At 36.6% G+C, this 19,034-nt stretch overlaps 1 protein-coding gene across 4 annotated transcripts in view; it reads left to right on the top strand.

Annotated features, from left to right (window-relative positions):
• Positions 1–16,926, top strand: part of PPP1R21 (protein phosphatase 1 regulatory subunit 21) — a 32,141-nt gene extending 15,215 nt beyond the window's left edge. For 2 of the 4 annotated variants that reach the window (XM_026095393.2, XM_026095394.2), the window contains exons 10-21: positions 484–585; positions 661–749; positions 1,589–1,725; positions 2,671–2,763; positions 4,593–4,720; positions 5,045–5,197; positions 5,972–6,064; positions 7,204–7,440; positions 9,080–9,115; positions 10,305–10,421; positions 11,362–11,460; positions 13,758–16,926. In XM_026095393.2, coding sequence (XP_025951178.2) covers positions 484–585; positions 661–749; positions 1,589–1,725; positions 2,671–2,763; positions 4,593–4,720; positions 5,045–5,197; positions 5,972–6,064; positions 7,204–7,440; positions 9,080–9,115; positions 10,305–10,421; positions 11,362–11,460; positions 13,758–14,084 — 1,611 coding nt within the window. In that variant the 3' untranslated portion in view covers positions 14,085–16,926. The remainder of the gene's footprint in view (positions 1–483; positions 586–660; positions 750–1,588; positions 1,726–2,670; positions 2,764–4,592; positions 4,721–5,044; positions 5,198–5,971; positions 6,065–7,203; positions 7,441–9,079; positions 9,116–10,304; positions 10,422–11,361; positions 11,461–13,757) is intronic. The other 2 variants (XR_010388597.1, XM_026095398.2) reach the window with 2 other exon arrangements.
• Positions 16,927–19,034: the final 2,108 nt, after the last annotated feature.

The raw sequence follows: 19,034 nt of genomic DNA, 5'->3' as shown, positions 1-19,034 counted from the left end.
AGACTATGTGCAGTATGGCTGTGCAAATGTTTGTGCTGATGCACAGGACAAGGGGTGGTATGTGAACAGCAGGTGTGAGGAAAGTAGGAGAACTCATTTTGGCAGCTTAATGGGTGCATGAAACTAGCCTTAATTTGATGTAGTCGAGCTCTGAGGAATGCAAAACCTTGTACTTGAAAAGCAGAAGTTTGGTGTGCTATGCATGGCAGTTAAAGGGAGATAGGGTACTGTGGAAAGGTGTAGGTGGGGTTTTGCCTGAACTTCCATTAGTCTTCGCTATATCCCACTTTCCCTCAAGTTATATGTCAGTTTACCCTGTAGAAGAGGTGGCTGTACATCACTTCACTGTTACATTTTATAAGCGACCTCTTTGGGATTATCCAAGATTAAAGGTTCTATGTGAAAGTGAACTGTTCAGTTGGTAATTTGAAACAGTTTGCCAAAGCATACAGCAAGCACCATTTTAAATCTCTCTGTACTCAGTTCTCACAGCATCTTCATGAAAATGCATCGTATGTTCGCCCTCTGGAGGAAGGAATGCTTCACTTGTTTGCGAGCATTACAGAAGATACTGTGACAGTGCTGGTAAGATTTCTTGGTTTTAGCCTTGAGAAAGATGTCCACTCTACAAAAATACTCATGTTGTTGTTTTCCTTCCAGGAAACAGCTGTGAAGTTGAAGGCTTTCACAGAACATTTATCTTCATACTTATGCTTTTTAAGAAAGATTCTTCCTTACCAATTAAAAAGGTACTTTTGATAGATCAAATTAAAAGGATACTAAGTATGTCAGGCTTTCACCATTAGCAATGTCTAGAACTCAGATATCAAGTCAATCCTCAGAGCATCCTGGCTTAAAAGGTAGCGCTTTTCTTCTTCATCCTTTGGAAGCAGGGCATTAAAGCTAAAAACATGCATTTTAAAAGCCCGCCTTTCCAATTACGGATAAGGCTTTAATGAAAGATGAATTGTTTTATTTATTTTTAATCGTATTATTCAATAGCACTGGTAGTATTCAGATATTGTAGACAGAAATTGTTAATTTCCTGCGTCCGTCTAGAGATGCAAATAACACTACATAAAGACCTAGACATGCAAAGTAAACTAAGCCAGATGCACTCCCTTCTGCAGTGAAAAAACTTTGTTCCTGAGTGGTTTGAGGGGAGATGGATTGTCAGCACAAAGTAATGCTTAAAGAGAGGTTTTGGATTGAGGAAGAGGAAAGAGCTTGTTTTATGCCTCCTTTGTGCCTCTTCTCCTTCTTCCAGCTTAAAAAACAAAAGAAAAACTTCATGCAGTAGAAGAAAAGGGCTTTAAACTGATGCTCTCAATTCCTTGCCATGGATATACACAGCTCTGCTCCTCAGGAGGTCCTGCCTTTTGACTGAGTCTTCTAAGAGCTGGGCTTATATATGCACTCAAATTGTCATGTATAGCTAAGTTACTCTGATATGTTAACCTTTCTAAAATTCCCAGTTTATTGTTGCCTTGGGCTTGGGATGTGGAGAATGCTACTTATCTACCCCCAAAATCGTGGACTTGTTTCTCGTTATACTTGTATGTATTTTAATATATTCATATCTTCCTAGTTTGGAAGAAGAGTGTGAGTCTTCTCTTTGCACAGCTGCCTTAAGAGCTAGAAATATGGAGCTACACAGAGACATGAAAAAGTTGACTGCAGTTTTTGAGAAGCTACACACATACATTAGTCTTCTTGCTTTACCAAGTAAGTGCCTGTTTCAGCTCAGTTACTTCGGGACTCTAAGGTACTAGTGTTCCTTTTGAGCTATCTTTCCTTTTTTTTGAAAGAAAAAGAAATCTGTAGATGCAGGAAAACAAGGTTATCACTACTTTCTAGATACAGCCTAAACTATGGGGCAGGTGAGTTCTGCAGCACACCCTGCTATATTGGGGCCCTGGGATACTGAGTGTGCTGTAGGACATTTTTCTTTCTATGTGCCGCTTTCTCCCCTCCACTTCCCCTTCCAGACACATGTGGCCGGGATGCAGGCGTGGAAGTTAGCAAGCAATCCCATTTACCACATTTTAGATAGTCACAGTTAACTGTAGAGAAGAAATAACTGTAAATTTTTATAGTATGATTGACACTACATCTTTTGTCATCACTTAATAATTAAATTGTTAACAAACTGAATTTCATTATTAATTATCCCTTTCAGTTCCTATTCATAAGGTTATTAAACTACTCGTAGTTATAACTAAATAAAATCAAGTCAGATCTTTGGGTCGGGGAACTATATCTAGCTGTACGCTGTAAGTAATAAGAGCAGGTAGTTATTGTATAGCTTCAGGTTATTTCAGCCTTCACTTCTTAAAAGGACAGAGATACTTACTTCAATTATAGGAGGAACTATGTAAATGTTTCGATATGCATAACTGAGACAAAAATAGCTGAAGATGTTTGTAAAGTCTAAATGAAACCTAAAAAGCTTGGAAGTCTTTGACCTGCTTACTCGGGCAAAATTCAGTAGAGAAATTTAATATTGAAGGAGAAATTTTAATCAATGAATCTATTATGTTTCTTCTGTTCTAAAGATTATACCCCATGCAAATGTTTCTAGTAGGCAGAAATAGGATGCTTTTTCAGAGTGAACTTTTTTCATTCATGATTAAACTTTAATTTGTTTACTTTTTACATGATACTCTTTAGGTACAAAACCAGAGGGTCTTCTTAGGACAAATTACAGCTTTGTATTTACAAACATTGCTGCAAGTCTTCATGGATTTCATGACATTCTGAAAGGTGAGAGGAGTGGAGTAGTGGTATGTTTCAGCTTTGTTACTTTCTGTATAAATATATACATGCATATAAATTTTCTCTGTAACAGTATGTTTGGTCTGTAATATATGATAAAATCTAATCTTAATCAGTAAAGGCAAAACAGTCAAGCCTACTAACTGTTTGTTTTGGAGATGCGTGCATGTTTTTCATTCCTCCATTCTGCTAGCTTTGTTCTTGTAAGTTGCTGGAAAACTTAACTGTGGCTCTCTCGAATCACCCTGAGCAGTATCACTTCAGTTTCTGAATTGTATCACTGTAGTGAACTAGCACATGGAATGGAATGCCATTAAATGTACATATTTTCCCCTGCTTGTATACAGTTGACCTAGTCTCAGCAATCAAAATGGAATTTTTCCTTACAGTTTTTAGGTGAGTTGCTCTTTTTTAAATGAATATGTAACCAAAGCTTACCAAGAAGTTAGCTTTCACTTTGAAATTCTGACTTCCTCCTTGAAAATGGCTTATGCTAGCCTTTATCAAAAGGATGTGGATTTGTTACATTTTCAGTCAAGTGCTGTTTGGTTGAAACAGAGGGAGAAGGGATTAAAAACACTAATGTTTCTCTGTTTATCTTTATTCTAGAATATTCTGTACCATGTAGCAGTGCACAGAGAAAATATTGAATATAGCTGAATCATTTTGATACTAGTCAGCTGTATAAACATTAAGCTTTTATAATCTTAAATAAAATGTATCTTGATTCTTCAGGCTGTTAGTAACAAAAGCTAATAGTATTGCCCCATTTTGCAGGGTCCCTATTATAAGAAGTCTCTGGTTTTTTTTTTGTTTTTTTTTAAAATTATTTTAGTGTCTTGTTTTTTGATGTCCTGTAGGATGTGTTATTGATCAATACCTTCTAGTTTCTTAGTAGAGTTGCTGTAATTACAGCACCCTCAAGACAAAGCTTGCACCTTGAAAAGAGAAGTGAAGAAAACAGTCAGTAGAATCATTAGCTAACAAGCAAATTATTGTGCTTGACATCTCCCATCCCAGTATGGCAGGGTTTTTTTTTTTACTATTCTTTTCTCTCCCCCTTTCCTTACCAGTCCAAACTAATTGCCAGCTTCCTAAACTTGCCACAAAACGTAATTTCCTTCTGGTGGTGATAGCCTGGGATTTCTCCATTCTGTGGCAATGAGTTTTTATTGTAATAAGTTTACTTGTGAAATAATTGCTTATTTTTAACTAAACTAAAATTGCGAATTTCTGTTCTTCCTTGATAAACACTTGTTTTTTTTTTTTTTTTTTTAATTTTGGTGCTCTTGAAATTAGTGTATGGAAACTAACACTTTTTGTAAATGACTTTCAAAAGTTGATCTTTTTCTCTAAGATTGTTACTATTTTTAATGGAAAGAATTACTAAAATTAAAACACCATCCCTTCTAAGTCATGTAAATTTAAGACTTGAGTATTGAACATTAGTAAAAATCCTGACATCTCTGTATATGGAGATGGTAAGTATACTTTTGAAATGAAGTGCTGGTTTAAAAGGACCTTGGCTCCCTTGTATAACTATAATTTTGGGGATACTGAGCACACTTGAAAATATGCCCTCTTATTCTGCCTTTTGTAACAAGCATAATGTCTATTTCTTAGGTTTGTAAACAGTTGTCCAAGACAGTCTACTGAAGAATTAATTATGAGAATATCCCGACTAATCTTTTATACAACTTGTTTGCAGAAGAGAAAATGTTCAAAGTCCAGAGCCATAAAAGTTGAATTTAAAAGCTTTGCTTTTAAATGGCTGCTTAAACAGGCAAAAGAAATAACTGTTCTCTTCTTTTTTTTAGACATTTCCAAGCACTACAGTCAGAAAGCAACTTTAGAACAAGAGGTTCCAACAGCCACACAGAAACTTATAACAACGAATGACTGCATTTTATCCTCTGTTGTGGCTTTAACAAATGGAGTGGGCAAGGTAATGGTTATTTTTTTGTTTTAATATAATGCCCCAACTTAAGCAGGCTTTTTAAAAAAAAAAAAAAAAAAAAAAAAAAAGCATGATTTGAGAAATGTAGTTATCACTGTCTCTGATACTAGTACTATATAGTATCAGTTTATTCTAAGCTATTTTCAGGCCATATATTAAAAGCAACTGCATGTTTGATAAGAGTAGATACTATGAAGAAGATGCAATGTTAAAGTCTGTGAATGTGTAAGAGAAGTGAGGGCCATAACTTGTGTGAATTTCCTTTTGTTGTGAAGTCCAATTTCACTCAATACTTTTCCTTGATGTGTATAGATTGCCTCATTCTTTAGCAACAATTTGGATCACTTCACTGCTTCATTGAGTTACGGGCCTCAAGGAGGAACAGAGTTCATCAGCCCTCTTTCAGCTGAGTGTATGCTGCAGTACAAGAAAAAGGCAGCTGCCTATGTGAAATCTTTGAAGAAGGTTTGTTCAGCTAGCATACTTGTGTAAAGAAAATACAATTCATTTGCTGTTACGTCAAAGAATCCAAACTAAGGATTTTCAGTATTTGGAATGAATTTTGCTCTGAATGAAAAATCCCTTTCCTGAGGAAATGGGACCGCTAAATTCTGTAGCAGGAGTACTGCTTTAGAGAATGTAGTTGCCCTCAGTTGTGAGGGCATGTGCTGATTCTGCTGTCCACTTCCACAAACAACTTCATGCCAGGACTTCCAGGAGAAGATAGTTACTTATTTACATTTCTTACCATAATTGCTAGGAATATGGAGTGATTGATATTATACTCTTATACTTGCTTTGACTGGAAGATGGTGGAGGTTAACAGGAGCAAAAAAACTTGAAAAGGATGTATCCTGGAGAAAATGTGCTGAACCAAAGGATTAAATAGTACCAGATCTCCCCTCTGTTCCCATTAAAATTAGCAAATAAGTGGTGATGTACTTGACAACTATTAAATCACTTTGCTGTGATTTATGTCAAGTGGACTTAAAGCTGCATTTGATCATTAAGTAACACATGGAGTGTTCTGTGTTTTTGTTGGTTGGTTTTTTCTAAGCAGGTATATGTTACTTTATTTGGAGCTAAGCTAGCTTTTCTCCTGGCTGTTAAATGTTTGGAATATTTGCCCTTTACTGAAGGTTTAGGGACAGGAAGGAAGGCAATAAGAAAATAAACATAAAAAATACATATTCTGATCTACTGTGAAACGTTGTGAGGTTTCTTTTTATGTTTCTGCAGCCTTGTTCAGATTCAGTGCCTTATAAAGAGGCTTTGGCCAATCGCCGAGTTCTTCTGAGCTCCACAGAAAGCAGAGAAGGCCTTGCACAACAGGTATTCTGGTGTTAATTTTACTAACATTTAATAATGTTGTAAAGGTAAAAGTATTGAATAGTCTTTCTATATATTTTGAAGCTTAACATTAGACTGGAGGTATCTTACTTATCTTACTTGAGTTTTGAGAGTAAAATTATTACTCTTGTCAAGCCATGTTATCCAAGGTTTGCTCTCCTGTACCTGTAGCATATACATGTAATTATGAAAGACAAGATTGTGCCATTGATGTCTTTGTTGTATAAATACAAGATGCCAGGCAATCTTTACTTAATAATTTAGATAAAGTCAAAATAAAGACAAGAATAAGACATATTAAGATATTCATTTCTGTTACATGCTGTTTTGAGTGTTCTCTCAGACTGTAGGATTTATCAGCACTGGTTGCAGACAGTAATTTTTTTCAACAGAAAATATATTGCATATATTTGGCTATTCTTACCATTCCTGTATGTATTTTGTTTCTGGAAGCTGAGGCAGAGGGAGGTTAAATAGTATTTAAAAGTTCTACTCAGTCTGCCTATCTCTTTGTATAAGTGAGACTTGCAGACTAATCTGTCAGTTCTTGATTTGAATGCTCTGGTTGTGCTTGAGTCATTCTGTTTTTGCCTTTTTTTTTTTTTTTTTTTTTTTTTTTTGCTTTTTTTGTGTGCGCGGTTTTGTCTCTCTTTTTTTTATAAGGTTTCTGTGATTTGTAGTGGCCCTTTTTCAAAGTATAATAGTTGAATTTGAATATGAAAAATAGAATGTGTGGAATGATGGGTCAGATGCTGGTCAATCCTATAGTTCTCATATCTGGATAAGTGGGGGGGGGGTTCTGTGGTTTTGCTTTCTTTTTAAGCATAGAACAAGAGAGTGCTGGCTATGTATCTTTACCAGCTGTAACTTCTATCTAATATGGTGTTTCCTGTTCTATGAGCTGTAGCTGTGTCCAGACATGGTATCTACTTAAACATGATCGCTTCTGACCACATAACCATACTTAAGGCTACGATTAAGATCAGTAGGTGTTTACCTGCTGTATTATTCAATTAGTTCACTTATGTCATGTTTCTAAATAATACTGCCTTCAAACAGTTCCTGTATTTTGTGTGGTTTGTTTGTCCGATAACCTGGACTGTAAACTTTTCTTCCTAAAGGTCCAGCAGAGTCTGGAGAAAATTGCAAAACTTGAACAGGAAAAAGAACACTGGATGTTGGAGGCCCAACTAGCTAAAATAAAGCTAGAGAAAGAAAACCAAAAACTGAAGTACTCGCTTAGTGGACATTTAGCTGAAACTATACAAGAGCGCTCTGTCTTGCCAAATGTAACTGAACAGAAGAAGGAGGAAACCACAGAAAAGAGTCAGAGGGAGCCTGTTAAAAGTACCAGTCTGGTAAGCGACTCCTTCCTTCAGGAGAGAAGAGAAAAAACTTTCATTTGGAAAAGACTTCTTGGTAGTACTGTTCGATCTATGGAACACTATTACTGGAAGTTTTTTGATGGTGTTGAACTGAGTTAACACTTGGTCTCCCCAAATTTGCAATGCTGCTTGTCAGTGGCTTCTGCAGAGTTCAGAACTGGCTGGCTTTTTGAGACCTTTTGTTCAGCAACTTCACTAGTGGTATAGAGCCACATTTGTAACTTTGTACTTGCATTACTGAGGGGGAAGAGTAAAAGATGCTTAATTTATTTTATTTTCTGTTTCTTTTTTTTTTTTTCTTAAGCCTTGCAGGCAGTAAGTATCTCAGGTCAGCTCTGAGTTTCCCAAATATTTTCATCTGTAGATATATTAATGGAAATGAAAGTATGTAATCAGTGGCTTTTTTTTCCCACCCTCTCCATTAATGGCTTAGACTTACTACAGGTCAATGTAGTATAACTTAATTTTAGTTTGAAGAAGCCATCAAAGTTGTCAGTGTTCTCTAGAGCACTAATTGTACGAACCTATAAAGGTTATATAAAATGCGGGTTAAAAAGTTGCTTTTGGATACTACAAGCATTCTGTCCTTGCTCTTCTGTGTTGCAAAGGTGTTGGGGGGGTGCTTTTCATCCCCCTCTCCCCCTTCCTCTCCGATTATCAGATCTTAAAAGGGTTTTAAAGGGGGTTATATTTTCCTCTCAGTTAACAGTTCCAAAGTGGTATTGAGAGGGGTGTCATCTTTAAGACATGCAAAATAATCTGCTCAGCAATCAATAAACTCTTTTTCTCCCTGCTTCCCTGCCCCAGGATAAAAATGACCGATTATTTTGAAAATCCCACTTTTGAACTAACCTAGCATCTAAAGTTTTTGATGCTTTATTCAATCTTTAGGTGTCTGAGGAGTGTTGCTGGCTTTTCTAGCAGCAAGGCTTAATATTACTCATATCAACATTCCATGTTTGTTTCTTATAAACCTAAATCTGTCTACCTGTTGAGGTCAGAAACCAATTCTGACTCTATGGAGACACTTGTCCTTGAAACTTGTTGTTCACATGCATTGTGTAGCTAGATAACACCTCTGCTAGAGTTATGTTAGTTCTTCACCCTGGGCTGTCAATGCAATTTATCAGTCATACTGGAAAAAGAGGGGTTTAGAAGATGCTCAAGAAATCTAAGACGGATTTCATTGCTCTTGAAACTGGGTAATTAAGGAATACCTTAATGCATTGAAATACTAATATTTTGTGTGATTAAACTGTGTAATTGAACAAGCTAGCTGTATCTTGCTTTTTTTCTTGCTGTCTTTTCCCCTCAGTATACATCATAAGGTAAATATTTGGGATATTTACTATTTGGATAGCTGGTGTCAGCTTTAATTCCGCTCAAAGCATTCATCTCTCTCTTTTTTTTTATTGTCGCTTATGTTGCAGGTGGAAATACTTAGATTTTGCATGTTGTCAATTAAAACACTTTAATAAACATTGAATTATTTTTAACTTTTGCAACTTTTTTTTTAATTTGAAGTCCTTTTATGATGGAAGCCAAAATGATTTATATCTATGGTATGTATTCTTGCAGTTCTCATTTAAGCATATTTTCTGCTTTGTTCCAGATTGGAATGTTGACTATGAGTACTGATAATGAAAAGGTAATTTGTTTTGAACATTTCAAACTATGTATGTTAAATATTCCAGTTCTGACTTCTAAAACTTAATCTTGATAATTACTTAAACCATTGCAATAACTATTAATGGTATGAGTTGCACATGTAGTCTGTGTATGTGTTTTTGAAACCCATCTATTTTCTTATTTTGTTTTGTTCTGAATGCACAGTAACTGTGGAGTTCTGTGTAATGAACTCTATCTCATATTCAGCTGATTTATTCGGGTAAGCGGTCTGGAGCAGTTTGAGCTGTGGTCCGGGTCTGTTCTCTGCAGCGTGAGGAAAGCACTGCTGTGTTGGTACTTCAGTAACACTACCAGATTCCAAGCCTCAACTCTTAATACCTGAGAAAGCTGCAAAAAAACTTACAGGCCTTTCTCTGGCTCTCCTTTTATTTTTTTGGTCCTAGGCTATGGTGAATGTCTCTGGTGAGCTCTCCCAGGAACTTCAGCAGAGTACAGTTCAGTGCTTTTCCTCTCCTGATCATGCAGGAAACCAATGTGTGTTTTATCTTGCTCTTCCTTTTTTTCTGAAGAAATGATTAAAAGGGTAGAGGTTGAGGCCAGATAATAGCTGATACAAGTTCTTAAAAGCTACTGTGTAATACTAAAATTCAGGGTAATGAGAAGCCATGTGAAAACTGCTTCTAGTGGGTAACTCTAATTTACAGAAAACTGGCAAGTTTAAAACAAAGACTACCATCCAAATGTCTAAACAAACCGGCAACATGCAGCATTGGAAATATGGGTTTGGAGTGTCTGTGAGCTGCTAAAAATTGGTTATGCGCAGGAATTCCTGCTGGGAAAAATCAGCAGGTTTTTTGCTAGGTACAAATACTCAGCTTCTGCAGTGGATTTTTGTCTTTATCAGAGACTTCATGTTAAACTGAGCAATTCTTATATGTTCACTCAGCCCTTTGTTATGGCAAAAAATGGTAAATCAAAGGTGTGTACTTCTTATGATAGTACTATACAATTTCTTATGCTTGACATTGAAAGTCACTCTTTACCTGCTGTAACTTGTTGTTTTGGGTAACTTAATGCTTTTGGGGAGGGCAGCCAGACCTCAGGTGGGAAGAAGAAGAGTCAGTATAGAGGACAAGGTTGTGATGTAACTATTTAGTTCTACTAAATATATAAATATCTCCATCTGCTTAAACTTTTTGCTTTACCAGGCTCCAGATAACGAGTCTCGTGAAGACTTGATAAAAAGCCACTATATGGCAAGGATAGCAGAACTTACATCCCATTTACAGCTTGCTGACAGCAAATCAGTACACTTTCATGCTGAGGTGAGCATGCAGGCAGTGCCTGTACTGAAAACAGTAAATCCTTTTTGAATTTTCCACAGACAGGTGTTATAACAGTGGGTTTAAATATATGCTACATAATGTTTCAGAAAACTTGTTCCTGGAATATTTTTTTTGGCTGTGCTGTAGTATGCATAAAAATGGGCACTGTAGAAAGTTTCTAAAAATAAATAAATCATTTTTTTAGCCTTGTCTTAATTGCATGTATTGAGAAGCACAGTAAGTGTCATATATAGTTATTTATACAAGCTGAAGTGGCTGGTTTTAATTACCAACCTAGTTTTGACTTCATTTTAAAGTGACACTGACATTATTCAAAAGTGTTTGAGCATGTTGTCATAAAGTGATAAAAAGAGGTTTCTGAGAAATTGGGTTTTAGGCATAAGTCATATTTTAATTTCAAGAATAGACCAAATGCTTCATTATCTCCATAGCTGCTGCTTTTCTTTTTAAACCATAAGTAACTTTTCCTGTAAGTGGTTAATTCCACAGATCAAATTAGCTCCCAATATGGAATACGTAGAGAATTTGCCCTGCCAATGTGAAGATTTAAATTTTTTTAATAATAGATGACATAATATGGAGTAATCATCTTTCTCTGATACTTAAGCCACATGTGAAGTGACTTATTTGTGTTGGTTTTTACTTATGAAATATTTCCTAGCAATAATGCGGAGAAAATACAAGCCAATGCTACAATACAATAATGATTCTGTGAAATGAAACAAAAAATTGAATGTTAACTGTTGTCTTTGCATATAAGAATGTGTATAAACTGTGATTAAATTTCTTGAAATGTAAGGATTATGACTTACAGAAAGATGAAAACATCCAAAACATTCAGTTAAAGATGGCATAAGATAAAAAATACTGAGACTAACTTTCCTTCTTTCTGCCCTCCTCATGCTGCTCTGATGGACAGTGTCGAGCGCTTGCTAAAAGACTGGCTTTAGCAGAGAAGTCCAAGGAATCGCTCATGGAAGAGTTGAAACTAGGTAGTCAAAACATCAGTAGACTACAGGCAAGTAAAATATTAAATGGCATAGCAGATACACTTCATAGTGTCATGGTGTGTGAGGGGAAGTTGAGGGAGAAAAATAAGGGCCATTGAATGTGGTCACGCATCTACTAGGTCCTTAGTAATGCGATGTAAAAACTGCGATGTAAAAACTGTAATGTCGTGCAGAAAATGGATTAAACTAGTACATTTTAAATCCATCCATAAAGTGGAACTTTCTTTCAAGGAAAAGGTTGTAGTAGCCCAGCTTGTGTTTTAGAACATTTGATGTCAAGGTACTTAGGAAAATGTTTTTTCATCTAAATGTGGGGTTGTGCAACTAACTTCAGTGGCTTGTCCCCCTGTGTGAGGGGAGGACTGCTCTGTGTACAACCAGCATTTACATCCACTTTTTTGTCTCTTCATATCTTCATTTCTAACAGTATGCAGACTAGAAACTGACAGCTTTTACGCTAGCTCAGTCCATTTAACTTAAAAACAGGACTAGAAAAGTGGTGCCAATGTGCTTTTCCAGATGAAGTGCAGAATACTTACTCCTTCAAGGCACCTGGGCCTGAAAGTCTTAAAAATGTCAGGGTGTTTTTTTTAAGGATGGATGGTTTAATAAGCAAAAATAAATTTGGGGTAGTCTTTAAGAAATCACTTCTAACAGTGGATACTAAACTTGTGCCTGACTTGCTGTAAACTTACCACTTTCTCTCCCCTTCACACAGCTGAGAAGTGGATTTTCCTTTTTGCTGTTGGCTCTCAAGTGTTCAGTAAACAAATGCTTTCACTTTTTTCTTATTGAGTTAGTACATATCTCTATTGCTCACTTGCCTGAGACAGTATGTGCCTAAGATGCTACGTATAAGGAATGAATACTGTTAATAGATGCTTGGAGAAACTGTTCAGGAACACAGTAGTAGCCTTTTGATCTGTCCCTTTAACAGACTTCACAAGCAGTATCTAGCTCAACATGAGATGGTAATCCACAATTACGTAACAAACTACGTAATAAAGGAGTAGTGGGTGCACTACTCTTAGTCTATATAATATTGAATTGGAGAATTGTTTAGCCTGGAAGAGAACTCCAAAGGTAAGATAGTCCACTGCTTGGTCAGACCAGAGCTGAGTTAGTTCAAGTTGAATGAGGAGTTCCCTGTATGCCATGCTGGCCTTCTGCCACATTTGCTGAATTTTCTGAACTCTGAACTGTTCTTCTGCTCTGAGGAGGTTGTCCTTGCGGATCAGCTAGCTTTCCTTGGCCCCTTTACCTTCCAGGGCAATTTTCCATGGAATCTTGCCAAGCAAGCAGATCCTTGAAAAAGTCAAACTTTGCTTTTCTGAAATCTAGGGTTGTTGTAATTCTGCTATGCACCTTGCTTGCTTCCCTCAGGATCTTAAATTCCACTGACTTATGGGGTTACTGCAGCCAAGGCTACCATTTGTTTACACATCCCTGCCCAGTTATTCCTTATTTGTGAGTAGTGGGTCCACCAGAGCAGCTCTCTTAGGCCTGCTGATAACTTGTATCAAGAAATTGTCTTTACCACATTGGAGAACTCCTGGATTGCTTGTGTCACACCACATTGTCCTTCCAGCAGATGTCAGGATGGTTAGAATCCTTCATGAGGACTAGGGTCTGTAACTGTGAGGCTTTATCTACTTAATGAGGCAGTTGGCAGTAGATGCCGACTGCATTGTCCTTGTGGGTCTCCTGTGGTCCCTACCCATAAAGTCTTAAACATCTTGTCACCTGTTCTAAAGTAAAGCTGTGAGTGTTCAAACCACTCCTTTGCTTAGAGCACAACTCCTCCCCTTCCTGTCTTGTCCTTCCTAAAGAGTCTGTATCCCATCTATCAGTGTTCTAGTCATGCGTGCTATCCTACCATGTGTCTCTAATCCTAGAGAGATCGTAGCTGTGCAACTGCATGTGGAGTGCTGATTCCTCCAGCTTCCCATGCTGCATGTGTTCATGTACAGCAGTCTTCTAAGTCTCTAAATTTTAGCTGTTCCTTGGCTGAAAACAAGATTTAACTGCAAATCTCCTAGGTAAGCCATGAAGAATTGCAAAAAAATTTCCCAAAGAAAGGAAAAGGGAGGGTAGACTATGCATGAGACTTTAGGTAAAAGAAAATAGCTGTTGACTCTTTTTCATTAAGTGATTTTTTTTTTCCAATGGCTTGTCTTAATTGCACACATCCAGCATCAAAAGTTCCGATTACTAAGTGGAAATACAAGTTGGTCATTTTGCTGGTTGTCCCTAATAAGCAAAGGCTTCTGGTTATCCCTTTTTTTTGTTTTCCCCCTCTCCTTAGGATGAATTGATGACAACAAAGAGGAGTTATGAAGATCAGTTAAGTATGATGAGTGACCATCTCTGCAGTATGAATGAAACCTTAACTAAACAAAGGGAAGAAATCGATACACTAAAGATGAGTAGTAAGGTAAGTTGCCAGGTATTGACACTGGGCACTGACTGCAGCTTGGAGCTCTGTGGGTTGCATTTGTCATTCATGCAATACTGGCCTTTAACAAATCAAGTTACAAGCTGTAGTTATTCTCAACCAATTGGAAAGAAAGGTCCAAACCTTTTCCTGTGTATTTCAGTGAAGCAAAGACTCTTGGAAAACGTAGGTGTGTGAAAGATACTGTGTTGCTAATTCAGAGTAGGGTCTGAAAATGTACCCTCTGGCAGATCAGCACCTTTTTTCATCTGGGGAAAATAAAAATATTTGCAAATCCACTCAGTGATACAGGGTATTTATGCTTCACTTACTGGTGGGAGTGTCCTCCCCGCACTCCTCTTTTGATTGCAGTATACTCTGTTCTTGGCAGTTATTCTTTTTCTCCCTGTTATTTTCAGGTTCTAGCATATCTTTTTCTTTTTTTCCCCTGCTTTGTGGAAATGAAAATATTGCCACTAAAATTCTCTTGTGAATTCTCTCAAAATGCACACTTTAGACTCCTTGCTTGGAAAAACTGTATCCATCAGAAATAATAGTTTTTGACTTGTCTTCCTTATGTTAGTGAGTGATGCAATAACTGGAAGTCTGCCATTTGGAGCAGTCATTGCTTAGACTGTGGTATATTCTTTTCTGAAGATTATAGGAGGAATCTGATGTTGTGGAGACATTTGTCCTTCACTGATCTGCCTGTGAAATTAAACTAGCATTATTCTCTTTAATTGTGGGATATACAGAAGGAGGTTTTACTGATGGGTAAAAATCCATGTTTTGATTAGAGGTCACATGACAGCCATCTTTATTTTTAGACTCTTCTCCCCATGTACAGAATTGTTTTTCTTCAGATGTCTGAGTGTTTTGATTTGGCATTGCAAATTTTCTTTTGGATTACTTCTTGGTGTGTAATCTTTTGTGTGTTTTTTTTAGAGGGAAGCTTTTGGTGTATGCTGACCGTAACACTCTGTTTTGTATAAAGTGTTTTCTGGAGGTTTTCCACTACTTGTACTTCTAAGAATCAAAGGGGTCTGTCTCTAAGCAAGTAGTTCAAAATCTAACAGCAGTAGACAGTGGTTTTGGTTTTCAAATGCTACCAAAATGCAGAAAGTGATCCAGCTGAAGTTTAAGTGATACAGTGAAGGCCACTATCATATGGTGAGAGTTGCTTGTTTGATTAAAAACAAATATTATCTTAAGGAAATAGGAAAACACTGAATTACCAGCAAGTAATTATTATACAAGTTTTTCTTAAGCTTTTTGCTTTGTGGAATTGTTGAAAGTCAATTGTGAATTAGTTAGTTAGAAAAAAAGTTTTGTTTTGTTTTTTTTAAACTAGAAATATTATGTATAGAACCAAGCTAAAATTATTATTTTTTTAAGCAAAAGGGGGGGAGGATCTGAGGAGGTTCAACTCAATTTGAAAGGAAATTATCCTTTAAGATTTATGTTTGAAATACCAGTTAAGGACAAAATATGACTTGACTTGTCTTCACAGCCCTCACAATATTTGTGGTATTAATATAACTGATTTTTGGGGACATAACTTAAATGTCTTTTTCCCCCAGTTTCAGTTAAAGTAAGATGCTTCTGTTTGAAGGCTCTGGTACTTTCCTGTCCAAAGCCTGTAAGAATAGAGGTATCTACAGAGCAAGCACTCCAGCTGTAGGTTTTCATTATTGAAAGCTTATGGACTGCTTATTTTCAGTTTGACTGTTTGTTTGAAGACATAAATTATCAGGCATCAGGTTGTTTTGTATGTAGTTTGTAAAAGAAAGTTTATACTTTCTTATCTGAATTATATATTCTGTTCACTTGTTTCTTGTTGCTACAGGGAAATTCTAAAAAGAACAAAAGTCGATAGTTCACAGCTAATCAACTGTCTTCAGAGGCTGCTGCTGCTGTACAGAATGCAGATACTGAAAGCTCGGTGTCCAGTTCCTGTTTGTTAAAGGAAGCAGAGGTGGTATTGGGTCTAGTAGAAACTGATTTGGTGCTGTAAATGGCTTTCAAACATTTAGAACTTGTAACAGATGAAACAGAACTTAATGTTGGCTCTAAACCAGAAAATATACACTCTGTGGATAATTTATATAGAAATTACCTTCAGTTTTTACTGTGCACTTTTTAAAACCAGGTTTTAATTTCATATTATAACTTCAGATTTTGTATATTTTCAGAGCTGATTATGCATTAACAAACTTGGTATCAGTGCAGTAGCTGTCTATTTCTGAGTTAAGTTAAACTGTCAACATGTGTACATTCAGTTACTTGTTAATAGTTTAAAAATGAAGTTTGAAGACTCTTTTGGGGCCATGCAAGCTGTGCAGTTACTGTAAATGTATTATTCCTGTTCTCAGCTCATTTGAATTAATCGGGATTGTGGCTTTAAAAATTATTTCTATAAATTCACACAAGTAAATGGGATCATTCTTATTTTAGACCATAATAATGAAAACTTGCTGCTTGTATTTGGCACTTTGGATTTTGAAATAAAGAGCACAAATAGCTGAATTGGGATATGTCTATGAAATTGCTTTAGGCCCTTATTTAGGCATTTTGTTTACTGATTGAAATAGCTGTTTAAAGCTAGAGCAAAATGTGATCATAAGATGCCCCAAAAGAGTGAAGCAATATACATTTGTAGAATAGATCAGCTTACAGTGCTTTCTTACAGTAAAGAATATGAAATATGTAGAAGACTTAAACACTGAATTTGCAAAAAGTCTTTTGTGGAATTAAGACATTATCCCGATGAAGTGATGTGGGTGAGAATGTAGCTTTTTCTGTGTTTCAGGAAGTCTGTGAACTTTCAGCCTCCTAAATCTCTTAGGAATTTTAAGTGAAGTCTATTACCACAAGTTTTCACAGCATTTTTTTAAAATCAGATGCTGTGCTGCTCAACACTTTACATTGGGTTTCTATTCCATAATTTGCATTATGGCACTTGTCCCATAAGGGTTTACTCTGATATCAGCTATATCAATATGTATTATGAGTATGTAATAAAATCAGTTGCACAGAGGCAGCTTGATTTGTTTGCTTCTTTATTCTGGTTATGTCTGGATTGTGCAATGTGGTATTGTGGTAAGATGTTCAAGGTTTCTCTCCATGAGGTGAGCTGAGGTGCTAGACCAATCTAGTCACACTTGCTAGTGCTTCTCATGGTATGTTGGTTTGAGCAGGGCACCATACCATCATTTGTGCAAGCTGCCCCTGACACCAGAAGCTGCATTTCTCAACACAGTGTTGCAGTACGCAAAGGACACTTAGTCCATGTTAGCACTTCTCACACATCTACTCAAAGGCAACTTCAAAAAACAAGTATGTGACCTACACTGATTGCAACTGTTGTGAAAGCTGTTTTGATTTCTGTTTTCCTTTTAAAAACAGAATGGATATGGTCATGAAACAGGAGAAGAGGGGAAAGAGCATCACACAGAGTAAAAACTACATAGTGGTGCTCATGAGGGCTGGGAAGAGTGTTTACTTTCTCTCTAACCATTTTATTAAAGCAGGTGTAGCTTCAACTGTTTTAAGTAGCCAGGGAAGTTGATTGTTTTCTTCCAGGTCTCTTGAAGCTGCCTTTTCTGAGGATTTCTACTCTGCAGTGAAGGTACAAGTTTAGATATTGTTTTGAGTCTCTGAATCAAACTGCTAAAATTCCTACTGATGCTGCTACTTAGGTGGCTACATTCAGAAAAAGCATTTTGCATATGCCATTTTTTTGAAAGGCATAAGTTAAAGATATGCTTTCAAGATTTTTATTCAAATTTTCAAACAAAGTTAAAACCATCTGTGTTATCTCAGACTATTTTTGCAACAGAGTATACCACAACACAAAAACTAGAATTAATATAGAATGTGTAGGCAATTAGGTGCAATTCCAATGTGTGCTAGTTCATCAGCATTTTTTCCTCGCAGTACCTATTTGGAAGCCTATTTGAGCATCTGCCTCACCAGTCAGCTACAAATATGCACATGAAGGGACATGTATGCAATTTTGATCACTCAGGTTGCCTCCCTTGAGTTTTTTAAGGAAAATTTTTCAAATAAGTTCTAGAGAGTCATAAACTATCAATACACAAAAATAGAATCTTTGAAAAACATTGGGATACGGTATGGTATGGTGTAAAGAAGACAAAGCCATACTCTTCTTGGTGGTATCCAATGACAAGAGACAATAGGCACAAATTGAAATAGAAAATCTGTTTAAGAAAACTTTTTAACTGAGTTTAATTAAGTTTGATCAAACACTGGAACAAGTTGCCCGGAGAGGTTATGGAGTCTGTATTTGGAGATGCTTCAAACCCAACTGGATGTGACCCTGAGCAACCTGCTCTAGCTGACCCTGCTCCAAGCAAGGGGGATTGGACTAGATGTCCAGAGGTCACTTCTGACATCAACTGTTCTGTGATGCCTCAGGGACTGGGGTCAGGCCTGTCTGATGCAGCAGGTAAAAAGTGTGTTTAAACTACAGATTGGAAGATGAAGCTGCTGGAGGTATGAGAAGGAACTAAAAGGAGAGTTAAGGATAAAGTCAGGTATTTTGGATACTGTTGCAGTGATGCTTTGAGGAGGGTATAATGTGTTAAATTCCGTTTGGAAGAGAGTGGCATTATAAACTGGAGCAAGTGGAAATTCCTGACTAGCATGCATGTACCTGCTAACCAGGTAATTCTGAACCAGCTTCTAACTGTAGATCATAGAAATAACTAAATTGCAGTTGCTATGCAATTAAAAAGTTGAAGACTACCTCCTCACTGCAATGTTAATGATAATCTTTGAGACAAAGTCTTCCAGAAGTATGAATTTGAACTACTGTGTCCATACAGAACAGTCTGTGCGGATTATTGTAATGGAAATGCCCAAAATTCAGGAACAGAAATTTCTCTAATATTGGAATTAATATTCAAAAACTAACCAAGTCTTACGCTTTGGAGCTGGTTAACCAGGAAGCTAATGACAAACTACTGTAAATTACTAAAATCTTGAACAACATAGCTTGAAACCAGAGTTCAAAAGAAAAATCCTGGTTTTTTCTTTTTTTAATGGACAGTTCATTGTATCAGGTCATGTATATAACAAAAGCAAGTTTTCAAGCATTTTTAGGAGTCCTTTAAAGAGCATATGTAG

Source organism: Dromaius novaehollandiae, chromosome 3, assembly GCF_036370855.1.
Source record: "Dromaius novaehollandiae isolate bDroNov1 chromosome 3, bDroNov1.hap1, whole genome shotgun sequence".
NCBI classification, from domain to species: domain Eukaryota; kingdom Metazoa; phylum Chordata; class Aves; order Casuariiformes; family Dromaiidae; genus Dromaius; species Dromaius novaehollandiae.
Note: the sequence above shows the minus strand (reverse complement) of the source record. Positions and strands in the feature narration are given on the sequence as shown.